Source organism: Bos mutus, chromosome 5 (genome assembly GCF_027580195.1).
Source record: "Bos mutus isolate GX-2022 chromosome 5, NWIPB_WYAK_1.1, whole genome shotgun sequence".
NCBI classification, from domain to species: domain Eukaryota; kingdom Metazoa; phylum Chordata; class Mammalia; order Artiodactyla; family Bovidae; genus Bos; species Bos mutus.
The window spans coordinates 91,354,172-91,381,327 of record NC_091621.1 but is presented as its reverse complement, the minus strand read 5'-3'; the positions used below and the strand labels follow the sequence as shown (position 1 = coordinate 91,381,327).

Below are 27,156 nucleotides of genomic sequence, written 5' to 3'. Positions count from 1 at the left end.
CTTTCTGCTCAAAACCTTCTGATAATTCTAGTTTCTAAACAAACATCAAATCTATGTCGTCTTTCTGCTCACAACCTTCTGATAATTCTAGTTTCTAAACAAACATCAAATCATTGGCTTCAAAGGCTCCCCAATATGACCTGACCCCTGCACCCCCTCTACCTGCCTCTGTGGCCACCTTCTTCCTCCCCTACTTAAGTGACCCTGGTCTTAAGGCTGTGTTTTGAAACCAGCAAACCAACTCCTACTTTCTATCATTGAATTTACTGTTTCTTTAGTTATTAAGTTTCTGTTACAATGTTCTATTTCATTTGAAATAGCAACCTCCAGCCACTCCCAGTGTTCATTACTCCCATCCTCTGCTGCTTCTCAGCATTTTCCCCTTTTGATTGACCATAGATTTGTTTGTATATGTTTCCGCCATGACTGGAAAATCCATAAGGGCAGGAATTTTGTCTGTTGTGTTCACTATTATGCATGCTCCCTATGCTTAAAGAATTACTGGACACACATCACAATTTCATGAAGCATTTTAGAATGAACACAGAAAGCATACACCAGTCATAGTATTTAGCTCATGATTGCTTACATGATGAACAGAATTTTGTTGTTGTTGTCCTGGATTGAGATAAGTGGCGTTTTTGTTATGTTAAAATTGTGTATGCTGCTGCTGCTGCTACTACTACTGAGCGACTTCACTTTCACTTTTCACTTTCATGCATTGGAGAAGGAGACGGCAACCCACTCCAGTATTCTTGCCTGGAGAATCCCAGGCACAGAGGGGCCTGGTGGGCTGCAGTCTATGGGGTCGCATAGAGTCGGACACGCCTGATGCGACTTAGCAGCAGCAGCAGCAGTGCTTTATAGATCAAACAGTATTGTTTCTTTTATGGATAACTCATGACCTTATCATGTAATACCAAAGAAGCATAAATTGCAGAATATAGCATTGTCTGTAGTATCTATACGTTTGTGTTTGATGCCTATATCCTTAGATATCGACCAGTTAGCCATGTATTTTTTTAAATTTTATTTTATTTAACTTTACAATATTGTATTGGTTTTGCCATATATCAAAATGAATCTGCAACAGGTATACATGTGTTCCCCATCCTGAACCCTCCTCCCTCCTTCCTCCCCATATCATCCCTCTGGGTCGTCCCAGTGCACCAGCCCCAAGCATCCAGTATCGTGCATCGAACCTGGACTGGCGACTCGTTTCATATATGATATTATACATATTTCAATGCCATTCTCCCAAATCGTCCCACCCTCTCTCTCTCCCACAGAGTCCAAAAGACTGTTCTGTACATCAGTGTCTCTTTTGCTGTCTCGTACACCGGGTTATTGTTACCATCTTTCTAAATTCCATATATATGCGTTAGTATACTGTATTTTTTAAGAAAGGAGAACAAGTCTTTCTAATTGAGTTTGTCTCTGAATTTTCTTTCCTCCTTTTCTCTTTTCATTGCATGCCTTCTCTTTGTCTCTTCATTTGCAACCTGGGTAATTTAACTTCTGAATTACTGTATAACTTTTAAAAGGTGTTGGGTGTCACAGAATGAACAAGCAACAAAATCTGTCTGTTTGAAATTCTTTGTTTCTTTTCAGTTCGATTCAACTTATCTGAATCCTAACTTAGAGTTGAAATTCACCTTGCCACCTCATTTCCCCCTTTATTAGGTTTCCTTTGAATGCAGAAGTTCACTTGAGCAGTAATTCTCTCACTTTTGAGAACCACTCTGTCTAACAAAGGCCCACTTTTTTTTTGTTTAAAGCAGCTGTTGATTAGACAGTTAAACATAGAGAGGCACTACCATGGTAAATTTCTCAGTCTGATGTAACTCAAAAATAGAAAGCTGCAGAAACCTGAGGTTGAAATGCTTTCAAGCAATTGATCTTAAAGTTCCTGAAAATTATCTCATGGTGCTTCTGCTCAATTCCCCACATTCCTCCCCCGGTTTTACATCTGACTCATTTGTGCACTTCAGATTAGATTCCTGAGCATGCTGGCAGCGGCAGCACTGTTGTGGAACTCATCATTAGGATTCCAAGCCTTTAATTAGGCCACTTTGAAGTGGCTTTGTCAAGACTATGAGCAAGAGAAAAGCAATTGACTCATTCTTAGACAAGGTTTATCATAATGGAGAGTAGAACAGTAATACTGTGCTCTTCACTAAGCCTGGTTGGTTGAGGAATGTCAGGAGTCTTAGAAGCATAGGTTCTCCAGTAATTCTCTTAGATAGGGTATTGTAGGTATTATTTCACAGCCAGGTAAATTAGACATAAAAAGGTCAAGTAATTGTACATGTCCTGTGAAAGGTCAGGGGCAGAACCAGAGATAATCCCTCAATGTGGATAATAAGCCCCCTCACTCCAACAATTATTTTGAGAGCAAGTGTTCTCTAAGTTTTCCCAGACAACCTTAAGACCCATTTTAATATGTTCAAAGACTTCAGAAAGATGACTGTCTTCATCTCTTAATGCCCTCCTTAAGGGGGGAAAAAAGAATCACTAGAAACGGTGAAAGAATCAGAATACTTTTGAACAGATAAGCAATACTCTAATTCATCAATTCTTTATTTTGTAAGTAAACATTTGCTTTCTTCCATAAAATTGAATTAAACCATCTTTCACGTTTACAAACTATGATTCAATATTTTCTAAAAATCAATCTCTTTTGGAAAATTAAGCACATTTACCATTAAAAATCGAACAAACAAAAACTCTTTATGCCTGCCATCCACCCACCCATCCATCCATCCATCCAATTAATATTTATTAAGGAGTCTTTGTATGCTGGACTCTGTTGATACATGGGACACAATCATGAACAAAATAAAATTCCTGTCCTCCCAGGACCTTACTGTAGGTGGGGGAGATACACTAACATCAGATAAATGATAATTGATAATTCACAGTCATGTTTCATTATTTTAATTACTGTGGAGAAAGATCCTTTTGTTCTGCTAGTGTTTCCCAAACTACATTTGAAAGATCATTAGGGAGGGGACATGATTGTAAATTTCCAGCTAATTTATTTCTAGATGCTTGAAGAAGCTACTAAAGTATTATTATCCTCTTATCTCTGGGTCTGAAGAAATGCATTACTTCCTTTATGGGAATGGTGGTGGTTCTGGTGGTGAAGTCACTAAGTTGTGTCCAACTCTTGCGATCCTATGGACTATAGCCCGCCAGACTCCTCTGTCCATGGGATTCTCCAAGCAAGAATAACTGAAGTGGATTGATATTTCCTTCTTCAGGGGATCTTCCTGACCCAGGGATCGAACCCGGGTCTCTTGCACTGCAGGCAGGTTCTTTACCAACTGAGCTACCAGAGAAGCCCTATAGGAATAGTAAAACCTGGAAATTTCCAAGACTTGTCTTTATTTACAGCAAAAAGAAATAGAGTCTGAAGCAATGTCTGTCTTTCATCAATTCTACAAAGCAAAAGAAAAACTCCTAGGGTATATCATTTGGGTGTTTCCTGGTGATCACTTACTAATGTTAATCTGTATTTTGAACAACTCCACTAAACAAGTAGAATTAATTTTTTTGTGTACTTCTAGCCATGAAAATATTTTATTTGTTTTGAGTAGAACACTGCCAACAATAATTAATATAGAATATTTTTGTGAAATGCTGATTTCAGAGAATATAATCTACTTACATACAATTTGTTTTCATGGACAGTAGTTTTAGTCACTCAGAAAATATTCTTATATTAATATCAGGAGCAGTTCAGCATTATATTGTACTTTTTAAAATTTTCCATGAAAAATGCAAAATGACCGATATTTTCCTTCAAAATTATAAAATTTTAATAAAATACTAACATACATAACTTCTACAGTATTAAATATGAGAAAGTGTGACCTGTTTTAATTGAATAAATGAAACTAAAGAATAAATATGACAAGCAATTCTAGGGAAAAATCTAGCTTTTAGAAGGTAATTTTGTTCATCTATTCATGAAAATACATCTATAAACTAATTTTATAAACTACTATGCTTATATAATTATGTAAACCTTCTAATAAACATTTTTTACTTGGATGGGATTTTGGTACAGAAATCTTTTATTTATTTTATTTTTATTGGAGTATAGTTAATTTACAATGTTGTGTTACTTTCTGGTGTACGGAGAAGTGAATCAGTTTTATATATACATATAGCTACTCTTTTTTAGATTCTTTTCCCATATTGGTCATTACAGAGTACTGAGCAGAGCTCACCATGCTATACAGTAGGTTCTTATCAGTTATCTGTTTTATATATAGTAGTGTATATGTGTCAATCCCATTCTCCCTATTTATTCCTGCCTTCTTTCACCCCTGGTAACTCTATTCTGTTTTCTACACCCGTAACTCTTTTTCTATGTTGTAAATAAGTTCATTGATAACATTTTTTTAGATTGCACATAGAAGTGATATCATACGATACTTGTGTTTGTGTCTGACTTACTTCACTCAGTATGACAGTCTCTAGGTCCATGTTGCTACAAATGGCATTGTGTCATTCTGTTTTATGGCTGAGTAATATTCTATTGTATATATGTACCAGATCTTCTTAATCCATTCCTCTGTCAATAGACATTGAGGTTGCTTCCATGCTGCCCTGGCTGTTGTAAATAGTGAGTACAGAAATCTTTTTAAAAGAGCAAAGTGAACTCAGAAATTGGAATCTGTGAGTGATAGGTGACCAATTTTTTTTAATTAAATGGAATACTTTTTATATGTCTGATCCCAATTTCAGATTTTTTTTTTTTTTTGAAAAATGGATTCAGTTGCTACTGTTTTTAAGAGTTTTTAAATGTTTACACTTTTCTCATGTGTGCTCAGTCACTTCAGTCTTGTCTGACTCTTTGTGACCCTATGGACTGTATCCCTCCAGGCTTCTCTGCCCAACGGATTCTCCTGGCAAGAATACTGGAGTGGGTTGTCATGCCCTCTTCCATGAGATCTTCCTGACCCAGGGATCAAACCTGTATCTCCTGCATTGCAGTTGGATTATTTATCCACTGAGTCACCTCCTTTAAAAACAGAATTGCTTCTTATAAGTTTAATTTTAGATTACAAAAGGGGATTTCCCATCAAGAATATAAGTTGGTCCTGGTGATAAAAATGTATTAAGGACAAGGATTCTCAACTCTTAGCAGCATTGAAATCACCTGGAGGGCTGGTTAAACCAGGTTGCTGGACCCCAACTGCAGGGTTTCTGATTCTGAAGGTGAAGTGGGGCCCTAGAATTTGCCTTTCTAACAAGTTCTCGGGTAATGCTAATGTCACCGGTTGTGGGCCATATTCTGAGAATCTTTGTATTAGCGTAAGTATTAGCAGTCAGCAGGAAAGCTAGATTCTTCATCACAACAATTTGTAATGCTTTATGGCAAAACTCTAGTACAAAGACAACTTATTACCTTCAGTCGTTTTAAAGTGCATTGTCTCTTGCCCTTTTCCTCCCTCTCCTTTTTGCCTTGCTTCAAGGGTTTAGCTGTCAAATATTTATTATGATCACTAAAGGTCTTTTATTGGTTTTACTATCATTTTAGAAAGACCCTCATGAATAGGAGTCTAGATCATTTGGAAATCAGGAGTTTTAAAAATTTTGGCAAATTTCTTGTTATTTCCCATTATCTTTAGATTGGCTACCATTGTAAGATGGAAATAATAAACTGATCTCTAAGAAATATAAAGGATTTATTTTAGATATTAGATAAGTAAAAGCTATGTTTCTTTAATACCTTAGATAACAATGCTGTAACAGAGTAATACTGGCTTTGCAGGGTCCCTCCCTCAGTCCTGCACTGAAGGGAAAGGACCAGCTTTACTTCCTTTTGGATGTGTACATGTGCCATGATGAGAGAAAACAGTTTGAGACCTCATGCTTTCCTAGGTCTGGGATCCTTTGGGCTGGTGGTCCACGAATCCTTCACAGCTGCCTGGCAAGGTACTAAGAAATTTGCCCCATCTCTTTCCCAGGGTGCCAAACTGTATTTCTCTGAATGAACGCCCAATCTATTCTCTCCCCTGTTCATTGCCAGCTTTCCTCTTGATTACACTTTCTTAAGGGCTTTCTCTTTGGATTCTTAGGAGCCTATTTGGAAATCCAGAAAAACAAATATTGCCTTTTTCCTCTTTCATTCTGGTTACAGTCCAAATACTGCTCAAGGTAATATGGACAACTGTGTTTGACTGAGTAACAGGAAACCTGAGAAGGAGAAAAAGGGACTTGTGAATTAACTTTTTAAGAAAGACTGAGATTTGTTACTTTTCCCAGCTGATCGATCCCATTATACTATTTGGTGGTGAATCCATACTTCCCTCTGCTTCCCATGGTCCCTCTCTAGTACTCTTCCCGCTTTGTCTCATTCTTACCTGACTTCTCCCCCAGTCTCTAATGTTGTCACCTCCTTCCTTTGCGAAAAAAGCCATCATGTTCTCCTTGTGAAAGGAGCCCTTCACTCCTTAACCTCAAACATGAGCCGAATATTAATGGGGATTTCCTGTGGCCTGGGCTGTACTGCCTGAGGTGGGAGGGGTGTTCTCCTGTCTACCTGGAGGGCCTAAAGCCAGTTCTCCTTTGACGTATCTTAGTACAAACAACTCCTGCCATGGTGACGTGATTGTTCTCTTGCCAAGACCACACTGCTGAACTACCTCATGTGAGAAAGCCTTTTCTTCTTCTTGTCATGGCTTTGACCCTATTCTAATAATAATAATTCTGGCATCCATATGCTGGAAGAAGAGTTATTTCTTCTTTGGTCTACTTTCTTTATAAAGGACCTCACAGTCCTGGGAGTGGATCTGGGCAGATGACACCAATCCCAAACGGCTTCCCTCTAATCTCCTGACTCCTTTTCTAATAGAAGCAAAAAGAATAGATAAGGATCTCAATTTATCTTGCCACATTAAGAGAAAAATTCCTTTATGGTTTGTATTTGTGTTAGCTTCTTCTATAGATTGAATGAGTGTGAAACTTATTTCTCCTTGGCAAAAAAGTGTTGATTGTAACGGTTCCTATTTTGATTGATAAAGATGTGTTTGAACTTAGTTATAATGATTTAAAATTCATGGTCCTAAACTGCAATTGTTTGTACCAGCCTAATATCTGTTGCTAAAAATTTTGTTATAATTGCTTCCAAGCTTAAATGGTATAAGAAAAATAATGATAAAGTTTCTGATGACCCCATGCCCAGTCCCCAGATGCGCCCTTTGTCTTGCTTTCTAAAGTCTAGTTTGTCTCTCTTCTTTTAGTGTGTATTTATGTACCTTCCCCCCAGCTTCTTATGTTGAATCCTAATGCCTAATGTGGGGACTTCCCTGGTGGCTCAGATCATAAAGAATCTGCCTGCAATGCGGGAGATGCAGGTTCTATCCCTGGCTCAGGAAGATCCCCTGGAGGAAGGCATAGCAACCCACTCCAGGATTCATGTCTGGGAAAGCTCATGGAGAGGTGCCTGGCAGGCTACAGTCCATAGGATTGCAAAGAATCAACTGAGCAACTACTTTCAATGCCTAATGTGATGGTATTAGGAGGCAGGACCTTTGGGAGGTAATTAGGTCATGATGGTGGAGCCCTTATGAATGGGATTAGTGCCCTTATATAGAAAAGAGGCCTGAGAGAGATCTTTTGCCCTGTCTACCAGTAGAGTTATAATGAGAAGACATCTGACTATGAGAAAGTGAGCTCTCCTTAGACATTGAACCTGCTGGTCCTTGTCCTTAGACTTCCCAGCAGCCAGGAATGTAAGAAATCAGTTTCTGTTTGTAAGCCACCAGTCTATGATATTTTTGTTATAGTAGCCTGAACAGACTAAGACAGCTTCCTCAGGCTGTAGTAATAAGTTACCACAAACTTGATGGCTTAAAACAGCAGGTTTTTACTATCTCACAGTTTCGGGGGCTGGAGGTCCTAAATCAAAGTGCTGGCAGGGCCAGGCTCTTTCTCTGGGTTCTAGCGAAAGATCCTGCCCTCCTGCTGTTATTAGTTTCTGGTGGTTGTTGGCAGTCCTTGGTATTCCTTGGCTTGTCTCACTCCCATCTCTCGTATCATCAGATGGCATTCTGTGTGTGTGTGTGTGTGTGTGTGCGTGTGTGTGTTTTTGTCCAAATTTCCTTCTTCTTATAAGGCCACTAGTCAGTGGATTAGGGCCCACCAATATCTGGTATGACTTATCTTAATATCATTATGTCTGCAAAGATCTTACAGTAAGTCCACTACATACAGACCTTCAAGTTGTGAACTTTCAAAGATGCAAATATGCATTCGCATGTCCAGTCACGTAAATTCTTAATGATTCATGTGTCTGGCGTACATTGTCAAGTGCATGTATCCCCTACAAGTGTGTGTAGGGGATGTGTGTACTTTACTGTATGGTACTGTAGCACAGTAGTGCAGTGTCTTTATTTCAAGCCTGAGATGTCCAGGAGCAAGCATAAAAGCATCAGTGATGTAGCTGATACTACTGTACTGTACTGTGAAATTTGAAATGTTTTCTTTATTTTTGTGTATTTGTTTTTTATGTATTATTTGTGTGAAAAATATTATAAACCTACTATAGTATTGCACTATATAGCTGATTGTGTTAGTTGGGTACCTAGGCTAACTTTGTTGGGCTTATGAACAATTGGACATGCTCTGGAAATTGAACAGAACTTGCTGTATTTCCAAATAGGTCAATTTCACAGGTCCCGGGGGTTAGAACTTGAATGTATCATTTTGGTGGATATAATTCAATCTACAGCCATATTCTGGAGAAGGCAATGGCACCCCGCTCCAGTACTCTTGCCTGGAAAATCCCATGGACGGAGGAGCCTGGTAGGCTGCAGTCCATGGGGTCGCTAAGAGTCGGACACGACTGACTGACTTCACTTTCACTTTTCACTTTCATGCATTGGAGAGGGAAATGGCAACCCACTCCAGTATTCTTGCCTGGAGAATCCCAGGGACGGAGGAGCACGGTGGGCTGCCGTCTGTGGGGTCGCACAGAGTCGGACACGACTGAAGCGACTTAGCAGCAGCAGGAGCAGCAGCACAGCCATATTCTCTATTCACACTCCTCATGTGGGCATTTAGTCTGGCTCCAAATTCTAGTCTTGTCTCCTGCTACCCATTCTTTGTGACTTTGTTCATGTGGATCCCTCTCTACACAGAATAACTTCTTTGTGCCATCCTCTCCATCCCCTTCTTCATTTTCTCTATTCTTTAAAAACCTTTATCAGATGCATTTCATGTGTGATTCCTTTCCTAGGATCACCACCCAAATGTGACTCCTTGTATTTCTGCCCTTGTGTTCCCTCTTTGAATTACATTCCTGTAATCATTTTAATTCCTCCAACTAAAAAGTAAGTTGTTTAAAAGAATAAAGTATCTCACTTATCTCTGTAATCCCACACTAGTTCTATGCTTTGCATATAGTAGAATCACAAAATCAGAGAAAAACAGATAATTTGAAAATATAGGCCTTGTATATTTTAAGCATGTTACAATAGGTAAAACTTTAGTTTATACCATCTTCTGCTGATTTCTAGCTCAAATAAGAAGAGTATTTGGTATAAAAGCAGTGTACCAAACCTGAGCAGATAAGGTAATTATTCTGACTTCAGGCTTCAGCTCACTTTGTGATTTTTGGATAGCTGTGTCAGTTTTACCAATTAATAAAAAATGGAGACTACATGAAAAAGTTCACAGATGAGAGGTGCCAAAGAATAATTATTGTTGAATAACATTCAAATGCAATTGCTTGATTTTTTTTTTTTTTTTTACCTCATCCTTACTTGGCTCCAAACTAAAATGAACACTAAAATCCTAATGATAAAAATGCAAATGTGAAATGGTTTAACAAGTTCAGGTCAGTTCAGTCGATCAGTCATGTCCAACTCTGCGACTCTATGAATCACAGCACGCCAGGCCTCCCTGTCCATCACCAACTGCCGGAGTTCACTCAAACTCATGTCCATCGAGTCGGTGATGCCATCCAGCCATCTCACCTTCTGTCATCCCCTTCTCTTCCTGCCCCCAATCCCTCCCAGCATCAGGGTCTTTTCCAATGAGTCAACTCTTCGCATGAGGTGGCCAAAGTATTGGAGTTTCAGCTTCAGCATCAGTCCTTCTGGTGAACACCCAGGGCTGATCTTCAGAATGGACTGGTTGGATCTCCTTGCAGTCCAAGGGACTCTTAAGAGTCTTCTCCAACACCACAGTTCAAAAGCATCAATTCTTCTGCCCTCAGCTTTCTTCACAGTCCAACTCTCACATCCATACATGACCACAGGAAAAACCATAGCCTTGACTAGACGGACCTTTGTTGGCAAAGTAATATCTCTGCTTTTCAATATACTATCTAGATTGGTCATAACTTTCCTTCCAAGGAGTAAGCGTCTTTTAATTTCATGGCTGCAATCACCATCTGCAGTGATTTTGGAACCCCCAAAAATAAAGTCTGACACTGTTTCACTGTTTCCCCAAGAGTTGCTGCTAAAAGTGAAAAGCCCAGGTCCATCATCTTTATTTCCCAATCTTGGACTTTAAAACTGCCCAGTGTTAGTCAAAGACCCTACTGTAGGTTTATGTATAAGGTTTGTATTTAAAGTATGTGTACATACATATACATATTTTAAATTCCATTCAGTGTTGTATATGTATTTAACTAAATTACAAATGCCATAATTAATAATAAGGTACATGACTTTCATTTTTTCTTTTCCACATATAGTGAAAGAACCCTAGCTCTTCTTGGAAGTCTTTTGCTATGAGGGATCTGATTTTTTTATAAGGCTGCTGCTGCTGCTTAGTTGCTGCAGTCATGTCCAACTCTCTGCAACACTATGGACCGCAGCCTGCCAGGCCTCTCTCTCTATCCATGGGATTCTCTAGGCAACAGTACAGGAGTGGGTTGCCATGCCCTCCTCCAGGGTATCTTCCCGACCCAGGGATCAAACTCAGGTCTCCTGCACTGCAGACAAATTCTTTACTGTGAGCCACTGGGAAGTCCTTTTATACGGGTAACTATCCACCAAAGCTTTTGATCCTTTCCTCACTAATATATCTCCCCATGATTGCATTGCAATTTGTTTTAAAGCTTTATTATTGTTATAGACAACAGATTATCTCAGGACTAATTTTTCTGTTTGTGTTAATGAGCTAATAGGAGTTGTTTATTGGTAAAATTATTTGGCCATCACTTACTAAGCAGATATGACAAGTGTAAATCCCATGTCCATATCATATATAAAACAATTGCTACTATTTTATCTCACATTTATTGCTGTGGATTACAAGTTTTTCTGTTCTCAGAGGTTTCCCACCTATGACGTTATCCCTTTTAGCATTCAGTGTTGTTGCCCATGTTCAGCTTCTCATGATTACTACTATTGATTGTTGGCTGGTTTTCCAGACTGTGGTGTGTCGTGACATCATATGATTTTGAGTGCTGTGGTGAGGGTCTCTGTCAAGTCAAGTTGGATATTGTAAGACGGCTGTCCTTGATTATTTAAATTAGCTGTTTTCAGTTTTTCATTAGGATTTAAATTATATTTCTTACTGTGATGACTCTTGACAGACATACCATACTTGTCCAGAAACTTAGTGAGTGTTTGCACCTTTGGTTTCCAGAGCACATTATACTAAATGATGCCATTGCATCTTCGGACGCTGGGGTCATTTTTCTTTATTTGCATCATAGGAAAAGGTACATGGCTGGTAGAGTGGACAAGATGTGGCTGGAGTAAGAGCCCATTTCTGAGGAAACCCTGATGTCTCTGGTTGTCAGTGTGGCCATTCTGCAGAATATTTTTGATAGAATTGCATAAATAGGGGACTAAATCTTTATTTTAAAAAATTAGGTGTGTGTTCATTGGTCTCTGAGAATTTGTACTGTGCTTTTAGTAAACTATAAATTTGGACCAAGAGAGCTCTAAACTGACACATTTTCACACATTTCAGAATCACTGAGAGAGTCTGCTTTTTTGTATTTTGCCTATGTGATAGGAATGCTATCCTTGCTTCATAAAGGATTCAGTTCAACAGTTTTTGAGTACCCAGTTCCTTCTTCTTCAAATAGTTTACAATCTAGCAGAAGAAATAGAAGTATGTGAACAGCTATGAGATAAGAAAAAATATTAAAATATTTTATTTCTACCAATGCTGGGAATTCTGTCATCTGATATCTAATCATATTTCTTTGTCTTCGGCCTTTCTCATTTATTGAGGAGAAAACTGAGACAATTTACTGAAACTTATACGTGTCTTTGCTCATTTAAATGCATAATGACTGTCACTTATTAACCCATTTCTTTATTTATACAACAGATATTTATTTTTGTCTATTTGGTGTACCAAGTTCTGCTTTTGGCTCTGAGAATGTAGAAGTGAATAAGCCCAAGCACTTTTTCTCAAGGTTGTTCGCAGCCCATTGAAGAAAAATAATAGTTACTAAGAGGCAATATGGAAAATTATACTCTCTAGAAATGTAAAGGGCAATATCTGAACACAGAACAGTGAAGAAGAAACTAGGTGACTTTAGTCAGGAAAGGCCATCAGTTATAAAGAATGTAAAAGACGTCCAGGTTTTAAACAATGGCAATTACTTCTAATTTGTTTTTATTTTAAAGAATTCTATATTTCAGGGCTTCCCTGGTAGGCTCAGTGTTAAAGAATCTGCCTGCAATGCTAGAGACACAGGTTCAGTCCCTAGTCAAAGAGGATCCCACATGCAATGGAGCAGCTAAGCCCATGGAGCAACTAAGCCGTTAGGCCACAGCTACTGAGCCCACATGCTGCGGCCCTGAACGCCAAAGCCCAAGCGCCCTAGAGCCCGTGCTCCACAAGAGAAACCACTGCAGTGAGAAGCCCGCGCACTGCAACTAGAGTAGCACCTGCTGGCTACAACTAGAGAAAAGCCCATGCGGCAACAAAGACCCAGCTCAGCCATAAATGTAACTAAATCAGTCTTTTAAATATATATGTATATATTTCAAAATTTCCAGGAGTTATATAGATTACTTACATATCATGAATGAAGATAAAATAAATGTTTGAACATGTGAAAGGAGGCCTAAGCATTTTCTTAAAGTGTCTTTTTAATGTTCTTATTTATTTGACTGCGCTGGGTCCTAGTTGCAGCACATGGGATTTTCAGTCTGCACTCAGGCATGCAGGATCTTTAGCTGCAGCTTGCAAACTCTTAGTTGCGACATGCAACATCTGGTTCCCTGACCAGGGATCAAACCTAGGCTCCCTGCATTGGAAGCGCTGGTGTCTTAACCACTAGACCATCAGGGAAGCCTCTAATGTGCCTTTTAGGGAGCCCCTTATCTGCAACCAAACAAGACAAATGAAACAAAGCATTTCGTTAAGACTGAAGGAGAGAGCGGCCCTACCACGTTTCTGTTTATTTCTGGATGAAATAAAAATTATTTGTATAGATTTGTACTATTGATTATATCATATAAAATAGCATTAGTGGTTTCTTAAAATAATTGTAGCAGTTTTGACACTATAAAGTGACTATAAAGACGTAAAAGCTTTTTATTTCTTTTACAAATGAGCTTATTTACAAAAAAGAAATAGACTTTCAGACAGAGAAAATAAATTTATGGTTATCAAAGGGGATAGCAAGGGTTGGGGGGAAAGACAAATGAGGAATTGGGAATTAAGAGCTGCACAGTACTATATATAAAATGGATTAAAAAAAAAAAAACAAGAACTTACTGCATAGCACAGGTCAAAATAACTCAGTATCTTGTAATAACCTATAATGGAAAAGACTCTATAAAAGAATATACATTTATATGTATACACATAATTGAATCACTTTCCTGTACACTTGAAAGTAACATAACATTGTAAATTAACTCTATGGCAATTTAAAAATAGAAAGACCAGAGAAGAAAAAAAAGTGAAGCATTTTAATAAATTGAAAAGAAATCATTCATGTTAATGTCTCACCTTGGGAAGCTATCCATAATTTAAGATTTAAAGACTGACATTCAGTTGATTTTTAAAATGTATGTACTGAGCATATACTATGTACAAGACACTGTTCTAAACCTTGAAACTCCAGCCATGAACAAAACAGATGAAAAACCATTTCCTCTGAGAGCATGTGCTTACATTCTTTGCGGGGAGATAGCTAATAGATCAGTGATAAAATATGGTACGTCATAGTATGTGCTATGGAGAAAAACAAAGCAGAAAATGGGGTTCGATGTGTTGAGGGAGGTGAATAAATCGTTCTCTGAAAGCATAGTTATTGATAAGATAGTATTTGAAAGGAGTCCTGACGTAGGTGAGGGAGCAAGCCATGTCGGAATCCAGAGGAAGAGCATCTAGGCAAAGGGAACCACACCTGCCAAAACCCTGCGATGGGAACACACTTCTCAGGCTGAAGGGACAGACCGGAGCCCAGTGTGGCTGGCGCTGTGGGGAGGGTGGCAGAGAGGAGTCCACAGAGGGAGCAGGGCCACGTTCTGTCGTCCTTCGTGGCCTCAGTGAGGACTGGGCTCTGACTCTAGATGAGACCACAGCCATCAGAGGATTTGGGACAGGAAAGAGGCATGATCTGATCGAAAGGACTCTGGCCTTGGATTAAGGTGTTATCTAGAAGACAAAGGTGGAGCCAGGAGACAGTTGCGGGGCTGTTGTAGAATTCCAGGCGAGAGGAGATGGAGCCTGGGACCAGGGTGGTGTGGAGGTGCAAGAGGTAGGAGATAGAGATTAGATGGCAGACACTCCTGAGACCTGGTCCTGGCTGATCCCTGCTCCCTGCTCTCTCAGTCAGCTCCATTCAAGGATCTCACTCTGGTGAGATCCTACCTCACACCAAACTCCCAACACATTTTTAAAAACCACATTGGAAGCTACAATTTGTTGATCCTGTCACTTTTTCATCATTCCTCCTGGCTTCATTTCCTTCCTTATTCAGCTGAGATTCCATGATCCTATATACATTCATTGCACAGACTCTTAAATTCCACCTCTCTCTGTCTCTCTCTCTCTTTTTTTTTTTGCGCATGTTGTTAACCCAGCAAAACCACAGTCTCATTAATGGCAACTCTCATGGTAATTCCCTTTCTCTAGCTACCACCCTATTTCTTGGCTCCCCTAACAGCTGCAGTCTTCAAGATCTGCCTACACTCGTCGTTTGTAGTTCCTCTCCTCTCATTCTCATCTAAACTCATGACGACTAGACATCGGTGTGCACTACTGCCTGAACTGCCACTCTGTAGGTTACCACGACTTCCAAGTTGGTAACCCCAGTGACCAATTCCCCCGTCCTCATCTGATGTGATGCAGATGATCATGCCCTCTGTTTTTGAAGTTCTTCCTTCCTTTGGCTGCCAGGAGACCCGACTTCACTGGCTTTGTTCCTACTTCACTGGCCCAACTTTCCCAGTCTCCTTTGTTGGTGCCTCTCATCTTTCTAACCTCTATCAGAGTTCCTTAGGTCTCCTTTCTCTGGCTAAGCTTACGGCAGCTGGTCTCTTTAAGGGTCATAGTTTTAAATATCAGCCATATAAAACGCCTACCATATAGCTCCATCCCCAACCCCTGCCTAGAATTCCTGACAAACATCAAGAGCCTGCTCAGTCTTTCCTTTTGAATGATATCTGAAGCTTTCTGTGTCCAAAACCAAAGTCCAGATACTGACCCCCTAAATTATGCTCCTCCTGCATTTTTCCTTAGTAAAGGGCATTTCTAGACTTTCACTTGCTCAGGTCAATAATTTTGGAGTCATCCTTAACTCCTCTCTTTCTCGCATACCTCATATCCAATCGATAAACAAATCATGCCGGTTCATGCCTTCAAGAACTGGCCATTTCCTAGAACATATGCTAATGTGCCTAAATGATTACCATAATTTTATCTTCTGAAACTCATTTAGAGTTTTAGAAACACCTGCAAGTCACAACAAGTTTTATGACTATGGTTTGTAATAAAATCTGTATAATTCACATTTCAGTCAAAAATTAAATATAAATATAAAACAGGAATGGATTTCTTGAGTGATTTATAAATGTCCTTGAAAGCCAATTCTAAAATAATAGTTTAATAAAAATGAGGAGCAGCATCAATGGAATGAATGTATAACTTACCTTATTATCACTAACAAGGGTGATATTTATTTAGTTTCATAGATTCAGGATTATTGTTTAAAATTTATTACTATTCTTCATACCCATAATTTATAATAGCATTTAATGAATAATACAAACACTTATCTATTGCTCTTTCATGTTGATGAGAGTATTGATTCTGGAACCATCCTGCTTGAGTTCAATACTGGATCTATCATTAGCTCGAAAGCTATGTTCTCATAGACAAGTTCCTTAAATATTCGGTACCTCAGTTTTCCTGTCTGTAAAATGGGGATAATAGTGCTTACCCCAGGATTTCTTACTAGGTTCACTTGCATTCATGTACCTAAATGTTTAGGATAGTGTCTGGCACAGAGTAAGAGATAGGAATGGTGCTAGGAATAAAATAATTTTATGTCAGAGTTTTTGTTACCAGAAGCCCTCAGGCAACTTAGGGCTTAATAGAAAATCTGAAAGGTTAAAGACATTATGAGGTTTTTAGAGATTGTTCAAGACAACCATAAAAGAGCTATCTGAAGGCAGTGTGTATTAGTTATCTACAAAGTGAGAGAACTGGCTAACAAATGCCATAGACATTCAAATGAGAGAAAAACATTAGTTCTATTGACAACCATTTAAGATAATTTGTAATGAAATTTTTGTGTTCTAAATGTTCGGTTTCAATTTTAATAAAACTGAGCTCTGTACTCATAAAACAGCAATTTTGACATCTGACTATGCAGAAGCATAGGATTTTAGTACAAACTGCTAATTGTAGAGCTTTGATTAGATGCTATAGGAAATATAAATACCTATTTATGTGCATATAAGAAGCTGCCATTTATATTGGTACCACTACCCATTGAACTATCACAGTATTCATCAAGTTATTTTATGTGTACATGTAGTCTAAATTTATTATAAAGAATATCAATTGTATATCATTGTGGGCTTTTCTTCTTCTTGGCACAATTGTACATTTATTGAAGATATATATTTAATCAACAATAGTAACTGAATACCTACTCTGGGCAAGACATGGTCATCTGCTAAAAACATGCACGCATGCATGCATTCTCAGTTGTGTCTGACTCCTTGCAGCCCCATGGATTATAGCCCACCAGGCTCCTCTGTCCATGGAATTTTCCAGGCAAGAACACTGGAGTGGGTTGTCATTTCCTACTCCAGGAGGTTTTCCCACCCAGGGATGAAACCTGTGTCTCCTGCATTTGCAGGTGGATTCTTTACCACTGTGCCACATGGGAAGCCCTTGCTAAGAACCTATATCACCAAATAACAATGCAAGATTGCTATAGTGATGTCATTGTTTATACCTTTCAGATAGACATGCTTTCCTGAAATGGAATTAATTGCCATTAGTCCCAGAACTGTGAAGCTCTGTATTAAAGTGGATAAAGTACTTTCAAAGCCTGTCCTCAGTAAAGGAGGGAAAAAAGAACTAAAACATTTTTCTCACTTTTCCCTTTAGTTGGCCCGCCACAACAAACTTTTACAGCAGATGCTCAAACCAGGATCCGATCCAGATGATGGCGATGAAGCCTTGAAGTATTATGCCAACCATACTGCACAGATCGAGGTAACCATCAATGGGTCCAACCGTGAAAAGATATGTTTATTTTCTCTTTCAGACCATTTTCATAATTGTTTCCTAGAACAATGACGTAGAATTGGGTGATGTAAACTGTCAAAGTGTCAACATATATACCAAAAGAGGAGATGTGAGGGGTGGTCTATAAGAAATCAATGTGCACATCTTTCAAAATTGTCTTTCTTTTTTGACCAGAACTATATGCAAATTCTCCTTTGTAATTAATAAAGTTGTTTTTGTTTTCTTTTGGTTCTGGAAGATATTTTAGAGACAGGATTATTATAATAGATTCTATCATTCAAGAAATTTTATCTTTTAAAAAAACTGTGGAAGGCTTATTAAAGAAGAGCTCTCTGTGTAAGAAAGTGTACGGAAGGGTGGGGAAAATGGAAGGCACTAGTAAAGTTTTCATATTGATAGCATGGACTTGAAATGGTTTAACAGTTTCCATTTCAGTCTGCAGCAGTTGAGCCCCACCCCCATAAATGAGCCCTTATTTAAGGGCTGGTGGCAGTTCAAGAGGTGTGGATCAACATGGCCTTAATCATTATGTGTTGTGAGACCCATCTGGCTGTCATTTCCTAGCTATGGTATCATTTTGACACTGGTTGGCAGAGATGATCAGGCAGAAGTGAATAGAATAGTTGACGCCTGTCAAGGTAATTTACATTCATGCATTCATCCATTTCAGCAGATATTTTTTAGTTTTTAGCAGAGTGCACAATGGCATTACTGCTGTTAACTCTCAGGGTACATAATCTCTGTACCTTCTTGTTTACTGTTGCCAAACCTTTGCAGTAAGGATCATTATTACCTTGTGTTACATTGCTCACATTTATGAACATTAATAGCTTTGGTGGGAGACTTGACCTAGTGCAGCCCACGAGCTGGGGTTTTTGCACCCACAGCAAGAACATTGCTCACTATCTCAGGTGTTTAGGGGCTGAGAAGCTGGCAAAGTTAGGAAGCCAGAGAAATTGATACAAATAGATCATCAAACCACCAAGGTTCTATGGAAGGTCCCAGAGGCCAAAGAACAAGGTTAGTAATTAGAAGAGAATATCAGGAATAGATGGAATAGCAGGTGGGCCAGAGGTAGGGATTGAATTAATACCTCTCTGTGAGAACTGGGGACTGCGGTTGGAGTTGGACTTCTGTGGGTTCTCAGTGGTGAGGAGAGATTTAGCTGTGAATACATACATTCTGTAAATGTTTACTGAGCGTTTACTCTCTACCAGTTACCTACACATAGAGAATATCATTCTGTGTAGTAATTGTATAAACAAAGGCCAAGGATATTTAGAGAATACAGTAGTTAACTATGCCTGGGGTATTTCAGGGTAGATTTCACAAAGAAGGTTGTCATAAAATATATATTAAAGGATTGAGTAGAGATTTGTTTCTACTAAAATTTGGGCATGGAATTCCAGGTAGAATTGAATGAAGGGAGAGAGAAAGAACATAGGAAAGGGAATGATTCTTTTCAAAGATTATTCAAATTGCTATTTGGAGAAAGGACCGGAAAAGGGAATGAAGCCAGGAAAGCAAGTAGATGAGATAGGAAGATAGAAAAGAGAGAGACAGTGGTATTGAAGATGACAGATTGGAGGAAATAGAGACACTGTATGTTATATCACTGGAAAAGGCAATGACACCCCATTCCAGTACTCTTGCCTGGAAAATCCCATGGGTGGAGGAGCCTGGTAGGCTGCAGTCCGTGGGGTTGCTAAGAGTCAGACACGACTGAGCGACTTCACTTTCACTTTTCACTTTCATGCATTGGAGAAGGAAATGGCAACCCACTCCAGTGTTCTTGCCTGGAGAATCCCAGGGACGGGGAAGCCTGGTGGGCTGCCGTCTATGGGGTCACACAGAGTCGGACCCTACTGAAGTGACTTAGCAGCATGTTATATCACACACATATACATATACACAGGGCTTGATGCTTGATGTTGGATTCTGCATGTAAGGTGAGGGAAACACTGGGGAAAAGGATGCCCCCTGGGCTTCTGCTTTGAACAAATGGACAGATATTGGTGTTATGCACAAGGATCCTAACTTTGGCAGTTAAAATGTTCTGGAAGGTCATTTGTTGATTCTTGGATAAATTGAATTTGAGGTGACTTGAGGAATGCATGAAGCTGGATATAGAAATTAAGAGTTCAAAGGAATAATCTGGACTGATGATCTAAATTCTTCATGTTGACCAACCTCATGCTCGTTCAAAGACCAGCTTATATCACCTCCGCATTCATTTATTTTATCCCACTATACTCCCACAGGCATTTTGATCATTCTGTTCTTTTAAGGTATCATGTTGGAATACTGTTAACTTCTTCTGGGTCACTGGCCCCCTACTTGAGGCAGGGGCTGCTCTTAATCACCCCTTTGTTTCCAATACTGAACACTGGTTTTGAAGCATAGCCTCAGAATAATGAATATTGTTGCAAATAATAGTTTGTCTATATGTTATAGGCTCAAAGACCCTGGGAAATAGGAAGGACCTTACAGGTTACCTAATCTGTTCACCAGTCCAAGGATGAATTGCTTTGCAATGATCCTGTTTCTGCTTTAAATTCTTCCTGTGATAGCCATCTCACTACTTCAGGAGGAAACATCTGATTTGGAATAGCTAATAATTAGAAAGTTATTTTTTGATAACACATGCAATCCAGCCCACTTTCATGTTTGCCTACTGTTCAGAATGTTTGCTACCCTGTCATCATGATAGCTTGGTTCAGACATTTGAGGTGCCATCGTAATTACAAAATTGCAAGCCTTTATAGATTGGGGTTCATGCTTTTTCATTTTGAATTTCCCAGGACTCCTCACCTAAGGCCTGAATAAGCATGTGTGGTATAGGTGTATTGAAAAGTATCCCTTTTTTGGCTTTTTGCTGTTAACACATCCCCATCTCTTTCAGACACTCCAGTCTGCCAGTGTCCCTTGTGAAATGTAACAACCAGGATCAAACATCACATGTCACAAAGGGGCTGGAAAGCTTGGCTTATAGTCATCAGGACATTATTTCTTAAATGCATCTGGAGTTTTTTTTTTTTTAATGTTTGGCACTGTTGGAACCGGTAAACCATTTTTTCCCATGTAGTTGCTTACCATACCAAATACTTCCAATTTTTATTTTGTATGATTGATTTTTTTAACCTATGTTCTAAGAATTTTTATCTACTGCTACAGATTTCATCTTTGTTTTATGATAGTATGTGGTTTGTGTATATAACATATCATTTAGGATAGTTTCAATTACAAGTAACAAAATACCAGGCTGCTGCTGCTGCTGCTAAGTCGCTTCAGTCGTGTCCGACTCTGTGCAACCCCATAGACGGCAGCCCACCAGGCTCCCCGTCCCTGGGATTCTCCAGGCAAGAACACTAGAGTGGGTTGCCATTTCCTTCTCCAATGCATGAAAGTGAAAAGGGAAAGTGAAGTCGCTCAGTCGTGTCTGATTCTTTGCGACCCCATGGACTGCAGCCCACCAGGCTCCTCTGTCCATGGGATTTTCCAGGCAAGAGTACTGGAGTGGGGTGCCATTGCCTTCTCCAAATACCAGGCTAACAGTTTTTAAACAATAAAAATATTTGATTTTCCCTCATAATGGGAAGTCTGGAGGTACCAGTAGTTCTATAATTGATTCAGTGACGCAGTGATGTCTTCAAACACTCTGACCTTTTCCATATTCTCAGCTAAGTCTTTCTTATTATGTGGGTGCTGTCTCACCTCACGGTTGCAAAATGGCTGCCAGAATTTCAAGTAGCATTATCAGCTTTTTTTCTAAGCAGGGAGAAAGAGGGTACTGATGAAAAAGGGCTGTTGTGTTGTATATTTGATCTTTTGTTTGTCTCACATGGCTTCTGTCTTTTCTAGAGGGAAAATCTCCCTTGAGAACACCTCCAGCCCCAGGATATTTCTCCTTATGCCTCATTTTCCAGAAATAGGTCAAGTGCTCATCACCATACCAGTCAGTAGCACAGGGAGATAGAATGACTCTTTTAGCTTAGACTAATTTCTGATTAATTTTTGAGGGCTAAATAGAGTATATAAATATGAACCTTGACAGGTAGTCTGCACGAACCCTTGTGACATAGGGACTCTATATTAAATCATTTAACTTGTTTTTCTGTCTAAAGCTAAACTGTGATCAGGGCTTCCCAGGCGGCCTAGTGCTCCTGCCAGTGCAGGAGATGCAGGTTTCATCCCTGGTCTAAGAAGATCCCCTGGAGAAGGAAATGGCAACCCACTCTTGAATTCTTGCTTGAGAACTCCATGGACAGAGTCCAGGGGGTCACAAAGAGTCAGATATGACTCAGCAACTAAACACAAACTGTTACCAATACCAAATTAGAGAAGTTCAAAAACAACAAATATTCACATCTGAGTGTATGCTTGAATGAATATTACACATAAAAATATGTTTGCCATTATCAGGAAAACATTTTAATGACATAAAACATTTTTCTCTGTAGAACACAGGGAACATTATGTTGAATATGTCATTTGTTCCCCAGTAGCCATTTTTAGGAAGAATAGGCTAAGAGCAGGATGAAAATATAACAAGTGCTCTGCTTAAGGTTACATAGCCAGCCACTTCCCAGTGAAGACCCTCTCAGTTCTCTGATGTACTTCATGAAGATCAAAATGGGTGGCAAGAGTTTAATGTTAATTGAGAAAGAATAGAGATTTTGGTTTTTGTTATTTACAGTGAAGTATAATACTTATGATACATTAGTCTGATTAATTTCTCTCATTTAAGAGAATAATATACAGGACTATTTCAGATATTTCAAGTTGGCATATTTTTTCATAGCTGCATTCATAAAGTATCATTATTGAAGTCATGCTAAAAGCAGAAAGTAGTCTAAGATTCTCCAAAGCTTAAAACAAATGCAAATTAATGTTTTTCAGATTGTTCGACATGACAGGACAATGGAACAAATAGTATTTCCTGTCCCCAACATATGTGAATACCTCACGCGAGAATCCAAGTGTCGCGTATTCAACACCACGGAGAGGGATGAACAGGGAAGTAAAGTGAATGACTTTTTCCAGCAAACTGAAGATCTCTACAATGAGATGAAGTGGCAGAAGAAAATCAGGAGTAAGTACAATGAACTGAAATGATCTGAGCATAATGAAAATGTTTTGAGCATAATGATAGATACACTAGTACTTTGGGATACATGACACTGTTCGTTTCAATTGGCTCTTAATTTCTTGCTGTCTGATGTTACTGAAATCACTTATAAGCTTAAGCATGTAAGCTCTGTCTACAGTTGGAGCCAAGACACCTGTGGCTTAAGGAACATAGAAGGTTCTGACTAATTAGATCATCTTTTAGTACTGATCCTATAGTTTTACAAATATTATGACATCCAAGTTTGCAGCTGTGGGTTTCAGCTGTGGAGCAGCTGCAGGTTTGAAGTCCATGAATAGGCCTTGACCGGCCTTAACAATCAGTGAATGGAGTGGAGAGATCCTGGCATAGGCATGCCTGTCCTCTTGTATCTGTGATCTTATAATCAGGTAGACTGTTGAGTGTTTTTTCTGAGACTCATTCCTTTTTTCAACATATCTGAATCTTGCCAAGTGGAAGTAAAAATTGTGTGACACTTGTATTCAAATCGGGCAAGGTTATAATGTAACACTTAAAAGTTACCGTCTTATAGTTCCTGTTGCATATCTCTCAGGTTTAAGTCTATTTGGAAATATTATGTAACAACCAAAATGGGAAAACAATCTGAAAAAGAATAGATACGTGTATATGTATAACTGAATCACTTTGCTGTGCACCTGAAATCAACACAACCTTGTTAATCAACTACACTCCAATAAGTTTTAAAAAGTTTTTAATCAGACTGTGAAAGGATTGAAAATTTTTCAATTCTAAAATAAACTTTACTTTCCCAGATGAAAAATATCATGAGTTTTTAATAAAAATCGTTGGGGTAAAACTTTTGATTAGGTCTTTTCTGACTATTGGAGAGATTTTCCAGACAACAGGCGTATGTTCTCAATACTTCTGTTCAACAGTGTTGCATCATTTTAGTATCCTGGGAATGTCAGTGATTATGGTTTATGAATTTGGTTGAGCTTGAGACATAACATCCTTGAATAAAGACTGTAGCATGCATTTTCAGACTTTCTTAGCAGGATATTTGAAAAAAAATAAAGCAATTACTCTCCCTTAGCACTTTCCTATGAAGAACCTTACGGAATTCAGAGAAACTTAGGTATTCATAGTACATAACAGAAACTCAATTTGAAAATCATTCCTTTTATTCCTGACAAAAAGTAAATTGGATAATGAGCTAGTGCTTGTGGGGTCTGTGTTTTTGAGGTAAATATTTTGTCATTTGTAAAGAAAAAAAAAAACCCTTAAAATAATTTCCAATATACAGTTTACTTTTAAAATTTGGAAGTAGCTTATGATGAGGTTTTAGACAGAATCTAATTCAGTTGATGGATTTGTTGTTACAAATGTATGTATCAACATCTTCTAATTTTGTCTTAATATTCTGCTTTTTAAAATGAGGACTCCTAATTCAGGAGCGATGAGAATGCAAATGCTTACAATTTATGATACATTAGTCAACTAAATGCCGTAGCTAATCATGGCCTACTCCAGTGTTGTTGGAGTGCTCTATTCCAAGAGAAAGAAAACAAGATGTACTGAAGGGAAGTCTAGTTTATAAGTGAGCAGCAGACTTGAGATTGGAATTCACAGAACATACTTTGAAAAGCTTAAAATTTCTATTTGAAAATTGAGATGGCTTTTCTCCTCAATTGACTCTTAATATTTTAAATCTAATGTTAAACAATTAAAAGTTAGACAGTGGACAAGACCTGAATATGTTGTGTGACAAACTTGTATGCATGACTCGTCTGTTCAGTTTTTTAGGAGAGGTGAAAGAAACTGAGTTTTGGCTTATGTAAATTTTATTCGGTAGATGCATCTATCAATTCATTTCTGGTGGCAGATACAGAATCCCATTTCTGAAAATATTCAGCAAAACCTCTCCCACTTATTGGTAGTTTTTGTTGTATCTTTCACTTACTTTTGCTGTTGCAAACCCAACAACTTCTTGGGAAGCATAAAGGTTTAAATCTTAGGTAATATTATAAATCACTAGTTCCCAGTAAGCAGTGCTGTGCCATGCTATTAAGTTTCAGAGTTTCAGGTAACTGTGACTGTGATTTGAAACTTTCACCAGAGATACATCTGTGCAAAGGGTAAGGGTGTTATTTTACTTTAAGACAGGGGAGTGAGACCAGTTAATTGATATTACTAAATTACACAACAATGTATACCATTCCATTAAAAGGGGCTCCAGGTGACTGCTAAACTGCCTTCCCTCAACCTGCTCTAGGGATATAGTAAAGAGAATTAACCCAGAGTCATCTTTTCTGGCCAGAATTAGCAGTTGCAGAATTACTCACCCTTCTACAATACCTTAGGTGTAAACTGGCTAAAGAAAAGAAGGAATCAAATGGAAAACTCCTTTATGGTATTGATGATAAATATTCTAAAATAAGTTGCATTAAATGTTTGTTTATATATGCTTTTATAGTAGTTTGCAAAAATGCACTTAGAAAGATGTTATTTCAGTAGGGCTCTGGTATTGAAATCAAAATTCATTTTCTGTTCTGTCCCACCGTGCCTCTTTCTTACTAGGTAATCCTGCCCTGTTCTGGTTCTCAAGGCATATTTCTCTTTGGGGGAGCATCTCCTTCAACCTGGCTGTGTTCATCAACTTAGCTGTGGCTCTCTTCTACCCATTTGGGGACGATGGAGATGAAGGCAAGTGCTTGTCTGTCTTTAAATGATAAGTATCTTAGAGTCTAAAAACAATACTTTTGATGCATGCCTCAACTATTTAGACCTTCCCAGTTACAACAATTTCATTCTTGTTAAATAGCTTTTCTCTATTCACTGGAAACAGAATTATTGTAAGTAGAATAGGCAGAAAATGATGGTCAATATAAATATTTTTCAAGAAGTTCATATACAGCAGAGCTGTATTGATAAATAAGGCAAGAAAAATATTTCTACCTTACTTTGTGAGCAAAAGCATTTTATGTATCATCTCAATCTTATAAATACATGGGAAAGTGAGAGATGTATGCCAAAATGTTGATTGTGATTATCTTAAGTAGTAGAATCTCTATTTTACTCTCTTTTCTTTGCTTTTGGTATTGTCTAAGGATTCTACAGTGAGCATGCAGATAATTTGAAAAATAATTTTAAATGTATAGCATAAGGCAGATTATAATAATAGAGCACAAAGGATATTGACCATGAAGTTAATATTATCAAACTGCTGATACATGCGAAAGCAAAGACAAGAAAAATTATCCCATGTTAAGTGAAACGGAAAATAGAAGGAGGATACACTAAAGGCTGTGGAAATTAAGTTTTCTTTAAATCTGGCAAAAGAACGTGGGAGAATATGTCACAATCTGTATCCTGATTGGGATACAATCAGGTAGATAACTTTGGAAGGGGCATTGAAAGAATGGCTCAGAGGACAGGATGAGAGATAGCAGCAAATAATAACCACAAGATGCTTTTGTATCTCATCAGTTTATAGGATTATGTGAGAATTTAATGAGATGTTGTAGGTAAAGCATTAAGAATAGCAACTAGTAATAATATACCAAAAAATAAAACTTGAATTTGCCACTCATCTTCAACTATTTACATAGCACTTACATTTTATCTGGGCTTCCCTGGTGGCTCAGACAGTAAAGAATCTGCTTGTAATGCAGGAAACACAGGTTCAATTGAGGTTGGGAGATCCCCTGGAGAAGGAAATGGCAACCCACTCCAGTATTGTTGCCTGGAGAACTTCCTGGACAGAGGAGCCTGGTGACCTGTAGTCCATGGGGTCACAAAGAGTCAGACACGACTGAGCGATTAACACTACTACTACTAATCATTTGATAAAGCTTAGCTGTTGTTGTTACAAGATGAATATTAATACTACAAAGGGAAGCTCAGTGGAAATGAGGGTAAGAGAAGAGCAAGAGATATTTAAACCTATTTCAGATGTGAGTAGGAAGAGGAGTGAGCAGGAAGGGAAATGGGAGTGCAGAAGTAATTTGCTATTTCTAAGGTCTGTTACAGATGGCAGATAGTAAAGTTCTAGCCTTTGGGTATAATCTGAGTAGTTATAGAAAGGTTTGATTTTTTTTAGAAGGTACGCCAGTGCTAATAAAAGGATATTTGACAAGGAAGTAGATGTGTGAGTTAAAAAAGCAATGAAAACATAGCAAATATTTGGCCGTCCATTGTGGGGAAGTTGTAAATACAGCAGGAAGTGGAAACAGCTCTCTTCACTGTGTTTAGTCTCATTTAGTGATGATAGCCCTCTTGGCACAAAAGAACCTAACTTTCCTAAGGAGAGAAGTCCAGCCTGAAATGATAAATTAGTATCATCTGCATAAGGAATGCTA

At 38.5% G+C, this 27,156-nt stretch overlaps 1 protein-coding gene across 2 annotated transcripts in view; it reads left to right on the top strand.

Annotated features, from left to right (window-relative positions):
* The window catches only part of ITPR2 (inositol 1,4,5-trisphosphate receptor type 2), a 584,772-nt gene that overhangs the window by 439,408 nt on the left and 118,208 nt on the right, over window positions 1-27,156 (top strand). For both annotated transcript variants that reach the window (XM_005902445.3, XM_070371231.1), the window contains 3 exons: window positions 17,569-17,676; window positions 22,609-22,801; window positions 25,376-25,501. In XM_005902445.3, coding sequence (XP_005902507.2) covers window positions 17,569-17,676; window positions 22,609-22,801; window positions 25,376-25,501 — 427 coding nt within the window. The remainder of the gene's footprint in view (window positions 1-17,568; window positions 17,677-22,608; window positions 22,802-25,375; window positions 25,502-27,156) is intronic.